Here is a 24,482-nt window from a genome sequence, read left to right on the forward strand (position 1 = left end):
CTTATGTCTTTACTTCTTCTAACATAGACAACTAAATTTGGATAGTATTTCTTAAATTTCAATTAAAATGAAATGCAGTGAAAGAGATATGATGAGTTTTTGACATCAGGTATTTATAAATGAAGTTTTAGCCATTAATGTCAATGATCTAGAAGCTTAATCTGAAGAAAAGACAATTTTCAGTTATAAAGTTTATCTTTTTAACCAATTTGATTTTCTATTACTTTAAAGGACAAGCCATTTTATTTACATTTGCATTCAACATAAAATCATCTTTTCAACAGATGGAGCCTTGTTAGGCAAAAAGAAAAGTACAAGTTTATAGAGCTGAAAATGCCTCCGATATTTAGGATTTCTCTTACTTTGACTATAAAAGAGAAAAGGAATCTAGCACATTTTCACTAGAGAGAATAAACCCTAAGTGACATCTTCATAGTTAGTTCCTTGATTTCAGATGAAGAGAAAAAAAAAAGATTTCAGAGAGTTGGTGACAGAAGGAGACATATATGAAGTGAATAAGGGACAAGTATTTTTCTTAACCTAGAGATCTGTAACTACTTACAAATTATTTGTTGGCATATCACTAATGTCATGAAACAATTAATCTGTATCTTCCAAGGTATTTTCTAGATCTCTGACTATAAAAAGACACCAGGTAGTTTTTTTTATTATGCTATCACGACTTCAAAAATTATCCAACTACAAGTAATTTTTCATGACTAATCTTACTTGTTTTACGAAGCAGTCACTAAGGTTTATTCCTTGTTGTTTTTTTTTCTAAGTATTACTCATCACCTTAAAATAATAAAGATATAAGCCCATCTAAAGACTAAGTTTTATATATTTAATACTTTTCTTTAAAAAAAGACATTCCCTTTCCCCATGAATTATATTCTGTGCCTGCTTTTGAAACATTGCCACTGGCAAATACGAAAAGTAAATAAAAGAGAAAATTTTACTTACTTTCTTTGCAGCTGAATTTTTCAGCCTCCCATATAATGATACCATAGAAAATGGCATTTAGGAGTCAAAATTAGAACAGTTATCAATAAAATAATTAAGTGTATATGCAAACCATTGGTGTGATGACTAAGATCACAATCTATTATGCAATCATTTTCAGAAAATTTTCTATGCCTTGGTGGGAGGCAAATCAACAATGAAAAAATAAATTTACATAACAAAAATTCTTACTTGTATCTTGAATATATGATTTCCAGTCAAACTCAAAGCGAGTTTCATTGACAAGTGTGCCATTGTAATTCATAGTTACATTCCTCTCTATACTGTGTTCCTCCAGGGAAGCATTGGTGGGAGGCCATTGCACACATTTATTCCGCAGGTTACCCATGAACAGCTGCAGCCCAATCAGGGCAAACACGCTCAGACAGAACACAGTCAGGATCATGACATCGGAGAGCTTCTTCACCGACTGGATCAGAGCCCCCACAATGGTCTTCAGGCCTTAAAGAAAGAAGGCTATGACTATGAAGATTTAGAAGGTCGGAAAGAAACAAAACTTCACTCGATTTTCTTGAAACATGTATTTCATCCATTAGTCTGAAAATAATTATAATGCTAGTGGAAAAGCAACAATTCATGGAAGGCTAAAGTGCTAAGGAAATAAGCTCTGGAAACGTAATGATCCAAACATTGAAATGTTGAGAGAAAACAATGGGAGATTCATGGTCTTCATGAAGCCTATATTAAGGAAAGGCTCTTGTATTTCTCATTTTTGCTAATGAAACTCACCCCATACATTCATTAGGGTCAGTTATCAGTTTTATAGCAAATTACCTGAACACATATTCTTAAATGCTTATTTATAAAGAGAAAAATTTTGTTACAATTTTGTTATAATTATAATTTGTTATAATAACCACATATGTGGTGTATGTGGTGAAAGTGTATGACTACACCTTCAGATAAAAAATCCTTTATGCAGACTCATGTTACTCTTTATTATCTTATTTCCTTTATTTTAAAACAATATTAGGATTTATATTATACATACATCATCATCAATACCTACAATGAACAAGAAATTACAAATTGGTACATTCATTAGAGACCAAATCCTTGGTACAATTGACATAGAGAAAAAGAAAACAAAACATGACATGTCTAAGTACAAATCACGCACGGACTATATATTTCAGTATCTCATTAAAAACACTATTAAACTCTTAGGCTGATAAAAAGTAGAAAAACATAAAAAACTTAAGTCCAAAAAATAAGAATTATTTCCTGTAAAGCACTTGATTTTGATTATGATTTTGATTACTTTATTATGATTCTTGATTTTCTGTAATGTTGCCAAGCAAAGAAACTGTCTCTGAAAATACTTGATGGGTCAGTCCCAGTTTTTAACTTAGCTCTCACCTGGAATGACTGAAATTGTTTTCAGTGCTCGGAGAACTCTGAATGTTCTTAGCGCTGAGACATTGCCCAAGTCCACAAACTCTGTCACGTATCTGTAATAGGGAGTTCACACACACAACACAATAACAAGAAACAAAGAAAGAGTTGTAGGTACAAGGAGCCTTGTGCTTCACACCAATCACTCCTTACCTGTAATTACAGAAATAGTTTTCAAAGCTCTCAAGACTCTGAGAGTTTGAAGAGCTAAAAAATTGCCTAGGCTTACAAATTCTGTTACATACCTGTAGAATTAAATCAGAGTTATTCAAGGTTTAAGCAGGGTTTATATTATTTTCTTGGGCCTTTTATGAAGATCTTCTTGGTAACTCAGAATGATAATTTTGTTTTCTTAACTGATGTAATTTAAATCTGTTGGTAGATGTAAACTTCATAAAGTATATAATCCTGTTGCTCTTTTGGCAAGCAATATAACCAACATCATGTGTAACTATGGAGAACTGAGTAAACAGAAATAATTCTTGGCTATAGTTTCAGGGTTTCAGTTAAAAAAAAAAATAATAAAAGGCATGAAATCATCCAAGAGAAATCAAACAGGAAAAGGCAGATTGCCTTACTAACTATCTGGACATGAAAAGGTTTTTCTAGTGCAACTCCTAAGAGAAAGTTAGGCAAGGTAAGAACAAGATTTTTTGAGGGCTTTATGGTGCCCCTGGAATTACTGCTACTTTAGTCTCAAAAAACCATTGTCTCAACATGCTTTCTTTGGAACTGTAGCCAGAAGGAATGAGGAAGAATGGGCTTACCCTAACTAGCTATGGAAATAAGATGAGACAGGCAGCATTTGGAGCCCTGGGTATGTCAGCCCTGCTTCTCCTCCCATTTACCCCATTAGGCCTACAAGAAGCCAAGAAAATCAGCTCCTGAAGAAATGGTGAGGGCAGGTGGACCTTCCTCCACACTAATTTCACCTACTCATCAATGGCCTTCGATTACTCCTCCGAGTCTCTCCTTCCTTGGGCAAGTTTACTACTAGAAGAAAAGGAAATGGAAAGAGAAATTGGGCATATTTCTGAGTGCATCTGGATGGGAGATGAAGACAAGGTTTAGGTTGAGGTAAAGACAATAGGAAGAAAGTCATAGAGGGAAGGAAAAGAAGAAGAAAGAAATGGGATCTGGTGATGAGTAGGAAGAGAGGGAGGACGTGTCTGCTGATAAGTCTTCAAAACCAATTTGTTGATGAAACAAAAATTTAGTCTATTAGATACATAATATATAAAACACCTTATTTTTTCCTATTAGTTTTATCTGTCAAAATGTTTTGATGCTCATAGATGTTTAGATTCCATTATTCTACCACACTAATAAAAGAAGGCAGAGAGAGGGGCATCTGGGTGGCTCCGTCCGTAAAGCATCTGACTCTTGATTTCGGCTCAGGTCATGATCCCAGGGTTGTGAGATGAAGCCCCACATTAGGCTCCGTGCTCAGCATGGAGTCTACTTGTTCCTCCCCCTCCCTCTGCTTGCAGTCTCTCTCTCTCTCTCTCAAGTAAAAAAATAAGTAAATAAAATCTTAAAAAAAAAAAAAGAAGACAGAGAGAATACATAATATAAATAAGGTCAATAAAGATTTGTGCAGCCAGCAGTTGTTTGTAGCTGTGATTTTTAGAAGCACTTTCACAGATATATTATGAATACACCTGTGCTTTCATATTATGTGCATGTGGAAGGGGTTTTGAGTGTGTTGAACAAGTGGCATGTATGAGGTTTGCTAACATGTTTGTTCCACGTGGAAATTGTAACTAACTTCAGCTCCCTGCAGAGGTTGTATGCCACTTTGACTCCTGTTGTGCTAAATAAGATCAGGAGTTTAAATGTATAAATCACACCAAGGTATTTTTCAGTTAAAGCAAGCTTAGTCTTTAAAAACAGAAGCACTCATAGAAAGCCAAATTGCATTCTATTTTACAGTTTCAAAAAAGGCACTTACGCAAATGTAATGACAGTGAAATCAAGCCAGTTCCATGGGTCCCGAAGAAAAGTAAAGTCTTCTAAACAGAAGCCCCTTGCAATAATTTTTATAAGTGATTCAAAAGTGTATATTCCTGTGAAGGTGTACCTGAAGGCAAGTATCCAAAAAGAATTGATAAAGCAATGATTTTCTCTTATACTGTATCAATTTCTTACCACTCTGTCATTGGAATAGAGAAATATTAAAAAAAGAATCTAAGCAAGTTGATGTTATTTTCATTGAAATAAACATACCCTTAAATTTAAATTCACTCCCTAAGATATAAAGAGTTGTTTTTAAAGCGAGCAAAAGGCAGAGTAAGAAATACATGCCTAATAAAGTCTATGTAGCTATTGTCTGAAATGTCTTAGCATTAACATAAATGATTAGAACCTCCTGAAAATTACCAGTACATTCACAGATGGAGTGGCCAACAAATAATATTGCAGAAGCATAAAATGATTTTCCTTTAGAAAGTAAAAAGCTAATTTCAGTCATGTTTTATAAATGAGAGAACAGTGACAAGTTAGCAAGTCTTGTGTTTTTCTCTTTCTACAAGATAAGACCATTAACTAACTTGGAAAAAGGATTTTGTTAACATCAAAATAGGATAATTCTAGGGTCATAAGTGGTAAAAATTTAATTTAGAATGAAATGTTGGGGTAACTCAGAAATTTAGATGTTTCCAAAGTTTTGACCTTCTACTCAGAATTTAGAGAATCAAGTCACAGAAACCAGGGGGCCTGAAGATTGATGAGTCTCACATGTTAACTTCAATACTTCAGGTATTCTTTGTATGTAAATTTTACTATTTCCTGTAGGATCGGTGTTTCTTTCAGATTGGCTCCAACTTGGGAGTGTCCAGGAAGGGAAAGGGCTCTTGGGCACACCCTCGTTTTCAGGGTTAGCAGCTGCCGAGCAAGAGTGGTTAGAACCTAGGCAGGGCGCAGGCCCTGCAGGACGTAACACAAACCCAGCCTCTCTGCCCTCAGAGGAATCCCAGATCAGAGTCCTCAGTGCAGTTAGTAATGCTTCTAGTTTTTGGAAACTTTCACTTCAGTTAGTTTAGCAAGTAAAACTTGCTTGAATTACAACTTGAATTTTCAAGCTGTAAAATCCCAAATTTGGGGATTTTTTTTCAATGAATTTTTTTGATGACAATGCTCGAAACTGACAGAGGCCTGACATAAAGTAGATGTGCCTGATGGCGACGAAAACTTGAAGAAGCTCAATATTGTCTTCTTATGGCCTGTGTAACAGCCCCTGTTGAATTCTGAACTCACTGACTTCATCTGGAATTTAATGGGAATCAAGATCTACCATATTGGCTCATTTCCGCAATGGCTTTCAAAACATTTGCTTTGGCCGCTGTAGATCCTAAAGGAAAAATGGTGAGTGTCCAAGGATGATGGGATTCTGATAATCATCAAATATAGGTGAAGGATAGGTATTAGATTTAACACCAGCAGCCCTGAGGGCCAATGTCATTTGTCTTCCTACTTTGTACTTTTGCTTAGAAATGGCTATATAAGAGTATTATATATATAAGATATATATATACTATATATACATATATATATGTATAAAATACTCTTCAGTTTTGTTTGGAGGTATAGTTTCAAAATCTTAAATATATAGATACAGATATACATGTCTCTATGTCTCTATATATTTATAGCTACACACACATACACACACACACACACACAAACACATACTCACATAGTAGGTGGTTTAAATATAAGTTGAACTTACTCTACATTCTTTGTCCAGTCAGGAGGGTTACTCATTGTCATAAACACACAGTTTGTCAAAATAGTGCACATGATGAGCATGCTGAATAATGTAGGTAATTGTTAAGGAACATACAAAAGAAAATCCAAATCCATGTATTATATTATATAAAACACTGAAAGCTCAAACTGTAGTTTGGCCAAGATGCAGTGACTCATACATTGCGGGCAATTATCTAATTTCTTTAAATTTCGGTTTTGTCATCTGTAAAATGTGGGCAATAATATCACCCTCACAGAGTAGTTGTATAGATGAAGTGAGATAATGTATGAGAAAGCTTTATGTAAGTATCAAATGTTGCTTTTGATACTATTATTGAATCAGTATGTTAACCTCCCAGAGAACTTTGGTGGGGAAACTGCCATCTGGAGCGGCACAGATTCTGAGCAGAGAAAACTGATCTGAACTAATTTGAATCTGAACTAATTCAGGTGACTAAAATAGTAAATTGTGAAGGAAAGCACACACATGCAATATGTAATTTCTTAAATACTTGTTATAGAATAAGTTCGATACACGAAAAAATATGTAGTCCAAGTACAGCACAGTGCTGAGTGTGGGGTTGTTCTATTTTGACGGAGTTTGTTCAAGTGCAGCCACATGAATATGAGTCAAAGTGAAAATTTCAGAAGGCCAGGACTTAAAAGTGATATGAATGTAATTAAAATTCCACATAAAAGTGATCTTGGGCAGGTCATTCAGCCATTCTTGCCACAGAATCTCATGTCTCCACTGACTTTCCTACAATGTAGCTAATCAAGTATAGACCTCATCAGTTTGAGGCACAGATTACATGAGTTAAAATGTGCAAGGTGGTTGGCACAGGCCTAAATGTTCCTAGATATGATCCAAGTGTTAGCTCAAATAAATTACTAAACATAACAAACTATGGAGCTGAAACGGACCTTGAAAAACACCTAGTTTAATCACTATATTTAAGAAATCAAAGAAATAAGACCTAAGCTCTAGAGAAATTAGATAACTTGGCTGAGCAGTAGAACACAAGTTTCCTGCCTTCATATCCAATATTCTTTCCAGTACAGTTTACTGCCAAAACAAAAATTTTCCATTAAGTGAAAAAGGAAGTTTTCATCAAATGACCACATGATGGCACTAGGAGTACAAACTAGGATAAGGTAACCTCCACAAATGTAAAAATCTTGAACATAGAATTATTATGTTTTGAAACTTTTACTGTTAATAAAATTATATTTATACCACTAAGGAATCTCTTGCTATCAGGTTAAAAATAGAATGGTCTTTTCAGATTTAGAAACTTTCAAAAAAAATCAGGTAGTATGTGTTCATGAAAATTACAACAGTAGTTTTATATTATTTTATATAATAATAAAATAAAATTATAATAAATAAAAATATTTATTTTAGAAATAAAGTTTTTTTGCCAGTGAATATGAATAGATGAATTTAGTTGGAGTCTGTTTTTAACACCAATGGAAATCACAAAGTCAAATCCCTAAAGACCATTTGGAAATATAATCTCAGCTTCTTTCATTAACTTCCAGAGTCTTTACTAAGCAATCAGTTTTCCATGACAGTCATAATTCGATTATTTAAATTTGAAATTCAGCCAATATTCCAGTATTTCCTCATGGATTTCATTAGGAAAGATCAAGAATTAACTAAGTATTGGCCAAAGCCCCCTGACATTCTTCCATAGAAAATAAACTTAAAGGTTTATTCTAAGATACACTAAGGTGCTTTACATAATAGATATGTCTAAATTTGGCTCTTGAAATAGATTTTTCTGTTATTATATCATTATTCACTGCAAATTCTAGATAATCACAAACTTTGTACAAAGATGATAAGGATAAATATGGCCACCTTACACTAGATTTGTAAGACTCAATACGTGCAAGTATTTTTAAGATATATATAGGAAATGTTACAGACTGATGTAGAATATATATTTGAAATATATATATATGATATTAAAGACATTGTAAGTTTCAGTGTCACCCATATGACTAATAAACTGTAAGAATAAGGCTTATATGACAAAAGAAGATACAAAATGAGTGATTAAATCCATAGAGTATGGACATTTCCCGAGCCAATTTTATATTTAGCTACAAAGCACTTACAAATTTTACACACAAATAGTTAATATTGATCACTTGAAAAGGATATGAATGTACCAAAATCTTAATAGCTATTTTCCTAAGAGGATTGAAGGGAGTTAAAATGTACAGGGCAGAGGTGGCACTGAACCGGAAGATGGCCTTCCCTTTATTCAATACTATAAAAGTCTGTAAGATAGGAACACAACATAGAAGTATAAAAGTATAAACCATTTAAACTCTGTTGCCTACTTCTGTTATATGTCATTATGACTTATTCCAATGCTGTGACTTCCAAAGTGCACCATGCAGACAAGCTATCCCTGGATCTCTTAACTAGAGAGGACAGCCAATGGTGTCACTTACCTTTTACCTGATACTTACCTGCAATTTTATGATACATAAGGAATTTGGCCAAGAGAATTTATTTATTTATCTTAAATATCTGAGTTAAATGAGAGTCTTAAATGGGTGCATACTTTATTTCATGTCATCCTAAGACCCTTAAGACACTACATTCCTTTTATAGTGGTTTCAGCTTTCCCAATTCAAATATCTTGGAAATTAATCCTGTAGAATGCAAAATCATTCACTAGAACTAAAGCTTTTTTTGAAATTACTTTTTAGTTCCTTATTCTTTAAAATAAATATCATCACTCTATGGGTAATAGGAAATAAAAACAGCCACTAACAAACCTGCTCTGGCTTTAGATGGACACAATCCAATAATTGATTTTTGGAAGCCAAGCTCCCCGGAGAGTATCTGTTGACCAGGAGTGCTAAATTCTGTATTGGGATTTCCGAGTTAGCTGACACATTGAATTCTAATCCCAAGTGACTGCTCATCTCATGTAGTGCTTTCTTAGCACAGAGGAAAAGCTAAAAGCCCCTTAAAGAACCTGGGATCCATGAATGTGGATGGAATCATATTCCAAAAATCAGATATATTCAAGAGCAATTGGCAGTGTGCAGACAAAAAAATTAAGTAGCAACATACAACAATATGCATAACATATAATGAAGGATTCTGACTGTGTTTCTTAAGGCATTTACTAATAATCATGTAACATAAAATTTACCAACTTAACTGATTCTGAATGAATAGTTCGGCATTGATTTTTTTAAAAGAATGTATTAGATGGCTTCTTATAGTACCTTAGTATCTTTTAAATCTAATTAGTTCAATAAAAATTTCATTAACACAACTCTTCAGGATAATATTTACCACACGAAGTCCCTTCAATACCAAAGAAAAAGTCCAAAATTGGTGGTAGAGGAGAAAGGCTGAGAAATAGCATCGAGCTTGAAATAGGCTTTTCTTTACAGTCCATGGCTGCAGTAAATTCATGAAATCATTCTAACGTGTGAATAATTATGTGCCTCAGAACAAATTTCGAAACATAGCATTTTGAATGAATCAGAAATGAGATTCTATGTATGAACTATCACTTTAAGGATATATTTGTATGAGTATAACTCTCCATACATTAGATGGTGGTCAGGTTTGTTACTGACCACTTCGTATATAGTTATCAAACTCAAGTAGCATTTATTGAGCTTCTATATGATAAGCTGTTGTACGAGCACGACAAACACCTGGAATGTATCAAGGAAATAGTTTAGACTGAATATTAATTTAACCAAACTTCAGTGCAAAAGATGGAAATGAACTGTTTAGCACAATATTTGCAAAGCTCTGTGCTATAGTTTACAAGGGAAACAAAGAGAAATAAGACACCAAGAAATTTTTATACTAGTAAATGTTCAACTATGTCAGCCAATGGAAGAAAATCTAGAAGGATAAGCGAAGGTTTACCTAGATCAGAGCCGTCTAATAGAAATATGTGAATTACAAATCTGAACCCATATGGTATTGTAAATTTTCCAAGAGCCATATTTTTAGAAAGGAAAGAAGCAAGTGAAATTAATTTTAGGAATGTTTTCTTTGACCTACTATATCCATTGTTTTATCATTTCATGATATCAGTATTAAAAATTATTGAAGCATTTTACATCTTTTTTTCATACCAATTCTACATCTTTCAAGTCTGGATTCACCACATGGAAAATACCGTAGCCACACTTGACTAATGTCTATTGCATTTGGCAACACAGACCTAGATACACACCACACATAGCACTGCAATTTCAGCAAGGTAAAAAGCATTTGTGATTTGAAAGGCAAACCAAGAAAAACAGGCAAACACCCCTGCTACCCAACAGTCTGACAATCTGGAGAGCAATGAGAGGAAAGCAAAAGAAGGATTCAGTTGAACTTCTCTAGTTATTGAGAGTACAGACTCTGGAGTCAGATGCCTGGCTCAAACGGGACGTCTTAGCCTTCCAGCACTGCGATCCTGGACAAGTTACTTCATTTTCCTGCAGGTCATTTGTCTCTTTTGAAAAATGGGAATACATATTCTTAGCTCGTAAAGTTGCCATGATTGCAGTTCAGTAAAGATTCTGATGCCTAATATTGTGTATTTTTAGTAAATCACTCAGGTGATTCTTCAGTAGCAGGGCTGTGAACCCATATCTATTAATGGGCAATGTTTAAAGCTCCCCAGATTGCCAATAATTGTGTTGTAATATGCATTAAAATCCTTCCCCTTGACCTAGGTGCATAGTTAATAAGGAAACAATTATGTTAGAATAGTTTGGTAGAAACTGCTATTTATGAATCTGTGCTTGTTACTCTTGAGTGATTTTGTCTGAGTTTTTATAAAATGATTTGTTTATAATTTTTTTCCAAGGTGGATGTTGAATTTAACAAGCCATAATTTTCCAGTCTCTTTTTCTAAAGATGTCCACTGTCGTAACTTTTCTTTTTATCTGAGGGCCATGTTCCTTACAGTAAATAGTTTCAGTTTAAGGTCTGATTTTGTATTTATCTAAACATCAAAAAATTACCAAAATAATAGCACTGCCTCTAAATTTACTCCATTTTCCTATTCTTAAAGTAAATGTCCTGGCAAAAGTAACAGAGAAAGGTTAGCAATGATCATGAACAATAGAAAATATAGATTTTCAACTTGTACATACACTATGCTCCAAAAATACCTATGGAAATCAGTTGTTTGAAACTTTGAATATATTATCCTACAGAAAGAATATATATATACATACATATACATATACACATATACATATATATTTACATACCACTCAAAAGCCTCTGTAACTCTTAATGAAAAGGAATTCTGTATTAACGGTACTATGAAACCTTACCACTGTATAAAAGAACATGTAACTCTGCCAATGGCAGAAGAATTCCAAGTTGGGCTGTCAGGTGCACCTTTCTTACCCCCACATGTGAATGAGGGAAATCCCCTGGCTTTATCCTCTGCCAGAAGAGAAATCAACCTTTTCCTGGTTCTCAGCTGCTGGTTTGAGAACAGATTTAGAAGGGAGGGGTTGAATGAGCATCACCACGTGGCAAGGGGAGAGATGTTTTAGAAGTCTGGGATGTAAAGAACTTCACAGAAAGTCAAGAGATTCCATTAGTGCCTATCTCTGGGAACGTTCCTCATCTGGGCCAACCCCATGGCATCTAATATTATTTTCCCCCCACCGTGGGCATTCTAAAGGGTCTTACCTACATCCCTGCCTATTTTGTGATAACCTGTGGATTCCAGCCAAGATTTCCCTCCTTTTCTGGCTCAGTGGGGAATGGAAACTGTCTCACAGGTTCATCACCTGATGACTAAAGGGAGCATGCAACATTTAAACATTTTTTTTCTCTCCTGGTCTTATTCTATTTTTCCCTGTTAGGCTGGGGATAAGCAGCCGAAGGAACAACCAGTGGTATTTGCCTGCCTGTGGAGTACCCACACTTTAGTAGCTGGCCTTCACCCAATTCCACATGTATTCTTTAAGCCGGGGATCACAAGCCAAAAGGCCCCAGAGATTAGGTCGTGGGAGGTCCCTATCAATTTTTGGTATGCAAACCAGTGACAGAGAAATTATAATTTATAATTATATAATATATAATTATATAATATATAATTATAATTTATAATTTATAATTATAAATATATAATATATTATATAATTATAATTATAAGAGAAATCCTAAATATGCCAATCATATGTGCATGCATGTATGCATGAGTGTGTGTGTGTAATCTCTTGATTTATAGGTCATGGAAACTAATTCAAAATAAATAATATTGCATGAGTCAAACTAAACGTATCTGTGGGCTCAATACCTCACAATTAGTTGTGTTTTGGTTTTTGTTTTGTTTTGTTTCGTCTTTTTAAATCTCTGTTTAAGCTCATACAAAAGAGAAGAATTTGAGCCCAGGGAAGAGTCTGTAAATTTGCTTGTCCCTGGGCTTTAGCTGTGTGTAATGGTGGGGGTGGGGCCAGCGCAGGAAACAACCCCACAGGAGGTGCCCAGCTAGGCTCTTAGCCTCTGGGAGAAGAGAGACTGTAACCACAGGTGCAAATACAATCTGGGGGTCAAATATTTCCCAGCCTGTATCTTCAGCCTATACCGAGGGTATGGTTTATTATTATATGCTCAATTTTTCATGGACTAAAAGGACTAGTTTGAGGCCCAGTTCTACTGCAGACTTGCTGTGTACAACTTTGAGCTGATTGTTCCCTGTTGTTTCTACATCTGAATAGAAAAGAAGGGAATGCCCTTGATGAATTCTAAAGTGCTATAAAAATACGAGAATTAAAAGGTGAAAAGTGTGTGTTCGTCTGTTCTCAAATACATACACATACTAACACTTGCATATTTGAAAGCAGGACCAATTTTCACATTGGAAATTTATTGTTCTATCTTTCCTCCCAAATTTCATATTGAGAAAACAATGCCATCTGATACTTGCACACCTCTAAAATAGATTCAGATCCCAGCCATTATGCTCTGTCTTCATTGTCAAAAATCTAGACCAAGCTTCCATAACGTTCCCAACTTGATCATTGAACATATAAAGTGGACCATGTCACTCCTCTAACCTAAGTCCTACTGAAAATTCATTTTGCCCTTAAAATACTGTTTAATAATGCACTTCAAAGCACCTTTTTCGAGGCTTGTCTCCAACCACATCTTATTCTCTTCCTACTTATTACAGCCCAGAGATATTGTATGTCCATTTGTAGGTTCCCTTTCCCTGGAAGACTTCTCTCTCTTCTCCTTACTACCCTTCAGATCCCAAATTAAATGTATTTCTTTACAGAGGCGCATAAGTTAAGTGACCCAAATCTGTCCTCTTTGAGAAAAAAAAAGGGTTTATCACCCTATTAGAATCTGGTAGGAAATGTAATTGTCTAATTATTTTAGAAGTTGATATCAACCTACAGAGTCTTAAAGATTTTAGTTTTCACAAAGACAAGCCATGCCCCTGACTGAGAGAAATAGGGAAGCAACAAGTCATGTTTGGGAAGTATTACCAACCTAGGAGATGAAGGTTACAGCCTGCACAGTGGTGTGAATAGGGGTTGGGGGCAGGAAAAGCAGCAGTAGGCTTATATATATTCTATTACTGACTTTTCTTTTCCACCAGTATTATCAATGCAAAGACTGCACACCCGAAGTAGCATGGCAATGAGCCACAGAAGCTGACAGATCTGTTTTAAATCTAGTGTCTGTTACTTAATAGCTTTGTGATCTTAGGCTAATTACTTCACCTCAGTTTCATTATTTTAAAATAAAGACAAGAGTTATCTTGGAAGGACATGAGGATTAAAGTAGAACTGTAAATACCCTGATAGGTAGTGCATTGAGGACAGAGTTCTAATTTTTGCCTGCCTGGCACGGCTTCTTCAGCAGCCTCTGGCACTTCGTTTTGGCCAACACTCCTGTTCCACTGTCTGCCCACGTGGCTCGGGTGGCGCTGACCCACCCCCTGGCAACACGGGTCAGCATGTGGCATTAATCTGCTCAATGAGCCCATCACATACCCCAGCCTACAGGAACTGGTTCAGAGGAGGTCAGGGGAACTAACTAGAACCAGTTCCAGGACTTTTGCTAGAGCTTTTGAAGAAAAAGTGAGTTTTTCTTGGGGTGAGTAGGCTGTAGGATGCCAGCTAGGTGCTACTGGTGGAGATTTCTGCCATCTTGTGGGAAGAACAAGCCTGTGAATGCAGCCAGCGTAGGAGAAAATAGAGCCCCCAAATGGAAAAGGACTGTGTCTTGCTGTTGTTCTTCTAGCTGCTGGATCCTTTGATATTACAATGAAATTTGTCCCACACATACATTTATTAATTAATCAATGAGTTAGCTTGCTTGTTTTCAAAACTAGTTTCTGTTGGATTTTTGTCACTCTCAACTGAAGGGTTTCCTCCTAATATAGCAGGTGCTTAATAAATTCTAACCATTATTTTGCTACCATCATCATCATCTGGAATTGTTTCTGAGTAGAGGTGGGGAGGTGACAAAGAAGAAAGAGGTATAAGGAAGAAATGATGGATGAAGAGGAGAAAGATCTGAAAGTCAACTATAGTGCCCTGAGTGGAAGGGAGAGCCTGGGGGACTGCTAGTTCTAGAGGAGCTAATGATATGCCAAAACCAAAAAAGTTATAAATTGGGGACTGCTCATAAGACAATTTATGGAATCATAAGTTTTTATTTACCATCTACTTTTCTGAGTTCTCTTAAATTACTATTGCAAGAAAACCTCCCTAATCCCAATTAAAAAACAAAACAAATAACTCTCTCTACCCAATATAACAATTTAAAATTCCTGTAGCAATAACAGACCAGGCATGAATTTGAAATCATAAATTCATAAAAGACTCTTCGTGTTGCTCCAATAAAGAGGCAATGCACATCTTTTTTAGAAGAGCTGATAAGAAGGGAGAATAAATTGTTCATAAATGCCCATGAGGCAATCAAGGAAAGAAGACATTTTTAACTGGATACATTTCTATATTCCATAATTAACAAACATCCATTTTCACTACAGATCTAAAATACCTCATTCTATTTCCAGGACACTGTCACAAAGGATATTTTCTTCCATGGTACTAATGAGTCATCTGTAATTTTAAGAAGAACATGAGAAGAAAGAAGTTTTCTGTAATAAAGAGTAGGTGAAGAATTTGAATGTATAGCTAAATGGTACAAAATTAACCCAAGCTATGAAAAAAAATGTGGGAAAAAAAAACAAGGAAAGAAAAGGTGTGTTCACAAGCAAAATGTGCCTTACCACATAGCTGAAGTAAATAAACAAATAAAAGGAACCGAACCTGGAATCCTGTTTTGAAGAGCATGGGACCACAGCTAACATGATATGGAAAACTCTGTGACTGTGTTCTGAGAGCACTGTTATTTCATTTTTTCATTCTTAGGTGGACTGCTGAAGGCTTAAAACCTCTGAGGGTCTGGAAATGCTTCCATGCATGAGGAATGTTCATGAGATGATTGCTATCTCTTCAGTTGTTACTACAATATCAGTGACCATAGATTAACTTATTTTAACAATTTTAGTAAAACTCTTGAATATTATATAAGTTGCACATTTTAAACTAGGGCAAAGAAGATAAAAATATGTGGGCATATGCCATCTGAAAATACACCATCAGCAATGACACTTCCATAAGCTCAATGACATTGTCTCTTTAGAAGATCATAAAGGGTTTTAGTGTTTATGTTGTTTCTATTTCTTACATATAAATTTCTTATATGAATACCACTGTACTTTAAAATATAACATAAAGAATAGATTCTTCAACCATTTTTGTAGGCTTGCTTTTTTTATTCCAAATATTAGTAAGAAAGAAACAAAAACTTTGAATATAGATATAAATGGCTCATTAATTATTGCACTGGAGTTAAACCTTGGGGAAGTAAGTCAATGGCCTACTCATATTTTTATATTCCAACTCACTCAGGCAATAAAATCCACATCCCCATTATCAGGAATAGTGGGAAATTTCATCCCAAGAAGCATCTTCTCCAGTGACATTTTCGTCCACTGTTTTAATGAAGATCGCCCTGCTGATCTCAGATACACAAGTCAGAAAATAAAACTGGTTATCAAATATCAAAAGAAATATTCATTATTTTTAAGATGCTATTAATTTTCTATGCATTGAAACTTTAATCAGAGCAAACTAATTTAGAATTTAAGGCTACTCCTCAATGCTGAAATAATCCAATTATGGAAAGAAAATTTAAGACTAGAAACCAGTGTAACAGCAACTAGAAAGTCTTAATGTGAAAATATATGCAAAAGAAAGAAATTTTAAAGACATCGCTTAGTTGTGTGTCCTAAGCATGCAATGTTAGTTTCTAAGGATTTCAGTGCTTTTGAGTTTCATTTATATTGCTGTTGAAGGGCTTACATTTGAAGACTTGCTTGATGTCAGCCCAGTGGTAAGGCACTGGACATGCCTTACCTTGGGGAGAACTCCTTCCTGGTAACAACATTTCTCTTATCAGGTCGTCCTGCTTGCACAGTGTGATTTGTTCCAAAATGCCAAAATGTTTTTTCTTTCCTCACACAATGTGCATTTGAAGATAAGGATAGATGATGTTAGAGGCAACTTTGAACCTAACGAAGTTTCTAAGGGTGACTTCAGCAGAAGAATCTGGCTGACTAGTCAGTCATTCCTTCAAAACTGTCCTTTCATCCTGAGTTTGAAGACCTTTCTTTTAAATACGTGAAAGGGTTTGCATAATTTTCTTTCCCATCTGCCTTTGTATCCTTTGCTCTGTATCATTTGTTACAAACCAGTCAAGGGGTGTTTTATTTGGGGACACAACCTCAAGACAATAACTGTTACCAGTCTGAAAACTCTAATTGGAAGGAAAGATTGATTGGACAGTCTGGTTTCCTCATAAGGAATTGCTGTCCTTATCAACATGTGTTAGTTTGGTCTTTCTTGAAGAACTCATTGACTGTTTTACAAATCAGGACATGGTGTATGAGCTGCGATGCTAGATTTCAGCCCTGTTTGAGGAAGGGGTAGACTCCGGGTAGCTTTAATAATTCTTAGTAATTACTATCAGAAAGTGGGGGCACAGATTTGGGGGGTAGCCAAAAGCCTGGCTGAGGATGGGCACTCCTCACCCATGATAACAGCACCTCTAAACAGGCTAAAACAATAAAGATGCAAACTCTATGGTGTGAATGAATGTCTGTCTAGAAACACATCAGAGTCATTAGATAAAGAATGAAGCAATTTCAAAGAAGTTAAAATGTATAATTGAATTATCTGCATTGTTGTTTCCTAATACAAATAAACCCTTCATCATTTGCTTAATTGGGGTTTTAGCTTTTGATATTGTATTAAATTAATTTTCAAAGGACTGAATGATAAAGAGCAACTTATAATTTAAATAGTAGTTATGAAATGGATAAACTCTTACCTGGCTAAGATTTAATAATATTATGTTAAAAGCGAGGTTAAATAAAACATAATGAAATCTATGGAAAACGATTCTTTATCTCTTTCTTTACTGTACAACAGGCAAACCAGTTTTTACAAAGGGAAAGTAAGTCCTGAAATTGCTTATATCCTGAAAAATCTTTTTTAAAAATCTGAACATAGTGAGATTTTTACCTCTGAAACTATGGTACTCAGTAAGAAGCAATTTGTAAAACTGTCTCTAATCCACATATTAAAATTGCCAGACTTACACATTTAATAAGGAATAACTTCATACAGAACTATGCCAGCAACCAAGAGAGTCCCTAAAAGTTCTAGGGGTATTTGAAGGCTCATGTCCAACTAAAAAATTTTGTTTGCTGTGTTACAATCTTTTTGCCTACCCCTTTCACCGTGAGTTCACAAAGGTGAAAAGGATAAAATGTTGCAAATTAACGAGTTATAAATTTAATCTAAAATCAACACAATAGTTTTTTTTCGATTTTATCTTTTTCTATGCTTTCCTTCTTGGTTTGGTGAAATCGTGGTCATGATGAAAGACTGGGTACTGAATACAAGGTTTTCACTGCAAGCATGAATACGGAAAATGCAGGGATTTAAATATCGTAAGTTCGTTAGAATACTATATTTCTTTTAATTCTTGCCAGTATCGATATACTTTCACCAAAAAATTGAATAATTTTTTGAAATAAAAATATTTCAAGCAATATTTATGTATTAAAAATATTGAGAAAAATGGCTGAATAGTTTTCATTATTTAAATTTTGATTTAATACTTTTTTAAAATAATTTTTTATTTTATATAAACATATATTTTTATCCCCAGGGGTACAGGTCTGTGAATCACCAGGTTTACACACTTCACAGCACTCACCAAAGCACATACCCTCCCCAATGTCCATAATCCCACCCCCTTCTCCCAAACCCCCCCCCCCCAGCAACCCTCAGTTTGTTTTGTGAGATTAAGAGTCACTTATGGTTTGTCTCCCTCCCAATCCCATCTTGTTTCATTTATTCTTCTCCTACCCACTTAAGCCCCCATGTTGCATCACCACTTCCTCATATCAGGGATTTAACACTTTTTAATACAGCCATTCAGTTGTTTGTTTCTTAGTTCAGTTGATTGATACACTGAGTTTTAATGGCTCCTACTGCTAAACAGGATACTCCCTAAAGATACATGAATCCAAATGGAAAAGTACATGATTATTTGCTCTGAATAATTTTTAAAACTGTAGTTTGTATAGGAATGTTCTTGCCTACTTAGGAAAAAGTTTCTGTAGGAAATTGACTTATTATACATAATGTGATATAGAAATTGAAACCTTTGTGGCACCAGATTTTGTTCCATGAGAAACCAATACTAGTATTTTTTAAATATTTATCACTTTTGATAATTCCTGGATTTTTAAGTGTGGAAAACACATAAAATTATACAGTAAATACAATCTCTGGGGAGAACTTTTTAATTTGTTCAATTAGCTGCCTGCCTACATCATACATTTATTTTTAGGTATGTGTTGTGGTGCATTTGGGACAGCTCCATCTGTTATGATATAATCAATTTATTTCTCGTGGATGCATATGCATAGAACACACACAAATGTGTTTTATTTCTTAAACAGAAGGACTTTCTGCTAATTTGGCACATATTGGTGCAATCATAGTCCAAGGTATGTAGTAGGCAATTAGCTGTAAAATATGCCTGATTTAAAAAAAAAAAATCACTCACTTTTTTATTGATATAGTACGGGTCCAGGTCCTCCAGCGGCTCTGACACCATCTCTGGAGGGATGTCTCCATAAATAAAAGGAAGGTTCTTTCCAGCTTCCAAGTCACTATTTGGCTTTGGGCCATTTTCATCATCATCTTTCTTGTCTGGTTTGGGATTCTTAGCCTTTTCTTCTGCAATGCGTCTTTCAATAGCAGCAAGAGATTCTCTGGTGAAGAAGTTGAAGCTGTCAGGTCCTGGTGGTACAAGCACTGTTTGCTCCATCTTGTCATCCTGCACATTTTAATTACCATTTACTCTGCATATGAAAGTCCTAAAAAAAAAAAAAAAAAGGTTGCAGATAGTCTAAGGAAATTAAAAGAAGATTTTAATGTCTATAAACTATAAACTCTGGTCATGAAGTATGAACCAGAGGATTGGATTTTTGTTTCTAATTAAATTGAAATGGAATTGCTAAATATAAATTGTTTTGTAGTAAGACCATATAACACCAGATCTATCCTTCTAATCAATTTTTAAGTGTGCAACATAGTTAACCACAGGCACAAGGCTGTACACAGCTCTCTAGTACTTAGTTATCTTGCATAACTGAAACTTTATACCCATTACATATCAATCCTCCATCCCCCCAGCCCGCATGACCACCATTCTACTTTCTGCTTCATTGGCTTTCGCTTAACAGATCTGTTTCCTGACTTGGGTTTTGTTAAGTGTCCCATGTTTATTAATACTTGTGCTTTGCTGATACAGGAACTGTGCCATAACTTAAGAAAGTGATTCAACTACAGCCTTAATTAAAGTACATTAGGCTAAATACCATCATGTCGCTAATGGGCTGTTCACTCTGTGAGCCACCCAGATGAGGATATATCCCCACAGAGGCAATGGAGAGCTTATCAACAGGAAGAAGTGGAAAGGCGCTGTCTCTGAGAGGATATAAAATCCAACCCTTCAGCCCTGACAGGTGGCTCCTGGCCAAACCGATCAAACTGTTTGCCACAGCCAGCCTTAATAGCCCACCAGAGAGTCATTACTGATGGAGCCCGAGACCCGAGTCTTGATCTAAAGACAGGAACTGTGACCTGCCCACGTCATTAGCCATGCCAGGGTTGGCTTTCTTGAATGCACATGGAAAGAGACAGTTCCGTGTCGGACAAATGCCCGTTACATGACAAGGAATGGGAAATAGACCAAGCTGGGAAGACATTCCTGGATTGGACCTTAGGTGAGAGAAGACAGCAGAATTCTCCTGTTTCAGGAAAAAGTGATGGGGAAGAAGCCAGGGTGCATTAAGGTCAACAAGGTCGGAAGTGTTTTGCTTCACTTAAGCAATAAGGCTATTCGTGCTGATATTCTAGTCCCATTGTGCTCAACGTATCATGAGGACCTGAGGAAACACTCAACTCCATACAGCAGAGTCAGATCTGATCTGATGCCAGGAGCCAAATCCCAAATGTATTCTTTCAAGGTATATTTAATATGCACTCAAATTTCAGAGATACTACGGAGCCAGAACTTCCCAGGGCCTAAGCTCCTGCTTGGCCATGAGTTTTATCTGGAAACTCTGTTAACTCATTAAGGTCAACAAGCTACGATGCCGTTAATTGCAGCTTTGGCAGATAGAAACTGCAATAATAACACTACAGCCATGACTGTTTTGTGAGGAGTTCTAGAGGGCCCTCAAATTTCACTGGACGATGTTCCCACTGTTGCGAGGTTTATGACCATGTTTTCCAGCAAATGACCAGAAACAAGTAGAACATTCAAGACTGAATTTGCACCCTCCATCTACTAAGTGAGCTAACCAAACTTTCAGAGCTTCTTACAGTCTATCTGTAACCGGCTCAGGGCCTGGAAGAATAGAAAAATTAAATCAGTAAATCTAAATGAATGGAAAAGGAATATTTTTTATGACTTTATTTATTTATTTGACAGAGAGAGAGATCACAAGTAGGCAGAGAGGCTGACAGAGAGAGAGGAGGAAGCAGTCTCCCTGCTGAGCAGAGAGCCCCAGGCGGGCCTCGATCCCAGGACCCTGAGATCATGACCTGAAGTGAAGGCAAAGGCTTAACACACTTAGCCACAGGCATGCTAGAAATGGAATACTTTTACCCTAAAACTCTACCTCTTCCAGATAACCGCAAATGACATATCAGATATAAGACTAGTATCCAAAATCTAAAAAGAACTTATTACCCAATACCCAAAGAACAAATAATCCAATCAAGAAATAGGCAGAAGACATGAACAGACATTTCTACAAAAAAGACATCCAGACGGCCAAAAGACTCATGCAAAAGTACTCAGCATCACTCAGCATCAGGGAAATACAAATCAAAACCACAGTGATATACCACCTCACACCAGTCAGAATGGCTAAAATTAAAAAGTCAGGAAACAACAGATGTTGGCAAGGATGCAGAGAAAGGGGAACCCTCCTACACTGTTGGTGGGAATGCAAGCTGGTGCAGCCACTTTGGAAAACAGTATGGAGGTTTCTCAGAAAGTTGAAAATAGAGCTATCCTATGTCCCAGCAATTTCACTACTCGGTATTCACCCTAAAGATACAAACGTAGTGATCCGAAGGGGCACATGCACCTGAATGTTTATAGCAGCAATGTCCACAATAGCCAAACGATGGAAAGAGCCTAGATGTCCATCAACAGATGAATGGATCAAGAAAATGTGTATATATACCCAATGGAATACTATGTAGCCATCAAAAGAATCGAAATTCTTGCCATTTGCAACAACGTGGATGGAACTAGAGAATATTAGGATGAGCGAAATAAGTCAATCAGAGAAAGACAATTATCATATGATCTCTCTGATATGAGGAATTTGGGAGGCAGGGCAGGAGGTTTGGGGGGTAAGGAAGTAAAAAATGGAAGAAGATGGGTTTGGGAGGGAGACAAACCATAGGAGACTCTTAATCTCATGAAACAAACTGAGGGTTGATGGGGGTGGGGGATAGGGAGAGGGTGGCTGGGTGATGGACATTGGGGAGGGTATGTGCTATGGTGAGTGCTGTGAAGTGTGTAAGCCTGATGATTCACAGACCTGTACCCCTGGGGCAAATAATACATCAGATGCTAATTAAAAATTAAAAATTAAAAAAAAAAACCCCTACCTCTCCCATAAGATATCAGGAAAACACTGTCAGCAATTTATTTGGAAATAAAAATTTAGGGATAACAAGTATGGTACATTTTCTCATGAGGGAATTATTATGACACAGATGTTTTCCTTTTTAACTCATTTGTTTTTTGACAGAAAATATGTGTAAATGACATAAACTCCAATCATTTAAAAGAAAATACAGCATAAACTCTTCCTACCACCTGTCCTCCAATGCTGAATTCAACTCCCAGAGGTAGCCACTGTTATCTGTCTCCATTTATTTTTCCAGGTATGTAATAGGTAAACACTGGTCACGTGACTGTAGGCATATTCACACATTTTCTATTAAAAAGCATACAGATAGTATCTTAGTATACAAACTCTTCTGAACCTTTCATTTTTCACTTAATAATATAGATTAGAGTTCATTCCTTGTTAATTTTTACAGATTCAACTCTCTTTTTATCAGCCACAAGGTTTTCCATTGTTTCTTTGTACTATAATAGATTGAATCAATTGCCCAGTTATGAGTATTCAGGTTGTTCCAATCCTTTGCTATTCTAAATAAAGCTGCAACTAATATATTTCATACACATATTTTTACATATCTGTGGACCTATTTATGGTATTAGTTTCTAAAAATGCACTTGGCTGTGTAAAAGGTGAGTCTTTAATGTCGGTATTGCAAAATCACTTGCTCTGAAGTATGGGTTCTCCGAACAGCAATATAATGTTGTGCCTGTTCGTTTACATCTTCACCATGTAATGTGTTTTAAATTGTATTTTCAATATTTCCAATCTGATTGGGACTAAAATGGGATCATATTATAGTTTTAATTGGCATTTGTCTTCCTATGAGGAAAGCTTAACTTTTTTCCATATGGTTAAGAGCTGTTTTTAAATTTTCTTTTCTGTGACTTCCTATTTACATAACAGTCCCTATTTTCATTTCTTTCTTTTTAAATCTATATCAACTTTTTAGATATGGCATCAACAATTCAATTTTGGACCTTTTCAAAAGATATGTATTTTCTGAGTTGGTGATGTTTCTGTGCTACGGGTTAAGACATGTGGATGTTAACATGATGATCTAGCTGTAATTCTCCTTTGGCTTCTAGATTTTGTGTCATGCCAAGGGAAGCATCCATGTTCTGGGGGAGTGGAGGGATATAAGATAGATCAAGTCCTCTTCTTGCATTTTTAGCAATTACGTGCTTTAATTTTATAAAGTTAAATCTTTTTCTGTTTGGAATTAGTTTTCTAGATGAAATAAGATAGATTCTTTTTTTTCCCTTAGTTATCCCAACCAACATTAATTACTGCATACACTAACTTTTTTTCACCAATACACGATGCTACTTTCATGGTATGTTAAGAATATATATATATATAATATATATTCATTTGTATGAACACCAAAGTCAGTAACAAACTTCACAAAGTACTTTCAGTACTTCACAAAGTAAATGTACTTTCAGTAAAATCAAGGAAAAACCCCAACACTAGTATTTAACAATTTGCCAAAAGTACAAGCCAATCCAATTAGAAGTGAGAAATAATTGCATTTAGGACAGAGGAAGCAAAGTTATACTTATTTGCATATTGTGTAAACACCTGAAAAACTCCTACAAATAGTAAGAGAATTAAGTGTCTAGCTTCCAAAGCATAAGAAACTCAATAGATTTTCTTTATAGGAATAATATGTATTTAAAAACACAATAGAAGAAACTAGAAACTTTCCCACCAAGATTAGAAACAAGACAACTTAAATGCATAATACTAGGTGGAAGGGTCAATCAGAAAAAAGATACATACTGTATGATTCTAATTATATGAAATTCTGAAAAAGGCAAAATTATGGACACAGTAAAGAGCAGTGGTTGCCAGGTGTTAGTGGGGAAAGAACAATGAATATGTGAAGTACAGAGGATTTTTAGGACAGTGAAACTTTTCTGTATATTATAATGGTAGATACAAGTTACTATACATTTGTCCAAACCCATAGACAACAAGAGTGAA

At 35.6% G+C, this 24,482-nt stretch overlaps 1 protein-coding gene across 3 annotated transcripts in view; it reads right to left on the minus strand.

Moving 5' to 3' along the window:
- The window catches only part of LOC132013801 (sodium channel protein type 1 subunit alpha), a 123,728-nt gene that overhangs the window by 64,555 nt on the left and 34,691 nt on the right, over positions 1-24,482 (minus strand). The window contains exons 2-7 of one of the 3 annotated variants that reach the window (XM_059394109.1): positions 19,343-19,655; positions 8,334-8,454; positions 6,146-6,233; positions 4,370-4,498; positions 2,383-2,474; positions 1,195-1,464 (exon numbers count right to left, since the gene is read on the minus strand). In XM_059394109.1, the coding sequence (XP_059250092.1) occupies positions 1,195-1,464; positions 2,383-2,474; positions 4,370-4,498; positions 6,146-6,233; positions 8,334-8,454; positions 19,343-19,606 (964 nt within the window). In that variant the 5' untranslated portion in view covers positions 19,607-19,655. Of the gene's footprint in view, positions 1-1,194; positions 1,465-2,382; positions 2,475-4,369; positions 4,499-6,145; positions 6,234-8,333; positions 8,455-19,342; positions 19,656-24,482 lie in introns of those variants that run through there. The other 2 variants (XM_059394110.1, XM_059394111.1) reach the window with 2 other exon arrangements.

This window comes from Mustela nigripes, chromosome 3 (genome assembly GCF_022355385.1).
Source record: "Mustela nigripes isolate SB6536 chromosome 3, MUSNIG.SB6536, whole genome shotgun sequence".
Taxonomy (NCBI): Eukaryota; Metazoa; Chordata; class Mammalia; order Carnivora; family Mustelidae; genus Mustela; species Mustela nigripes.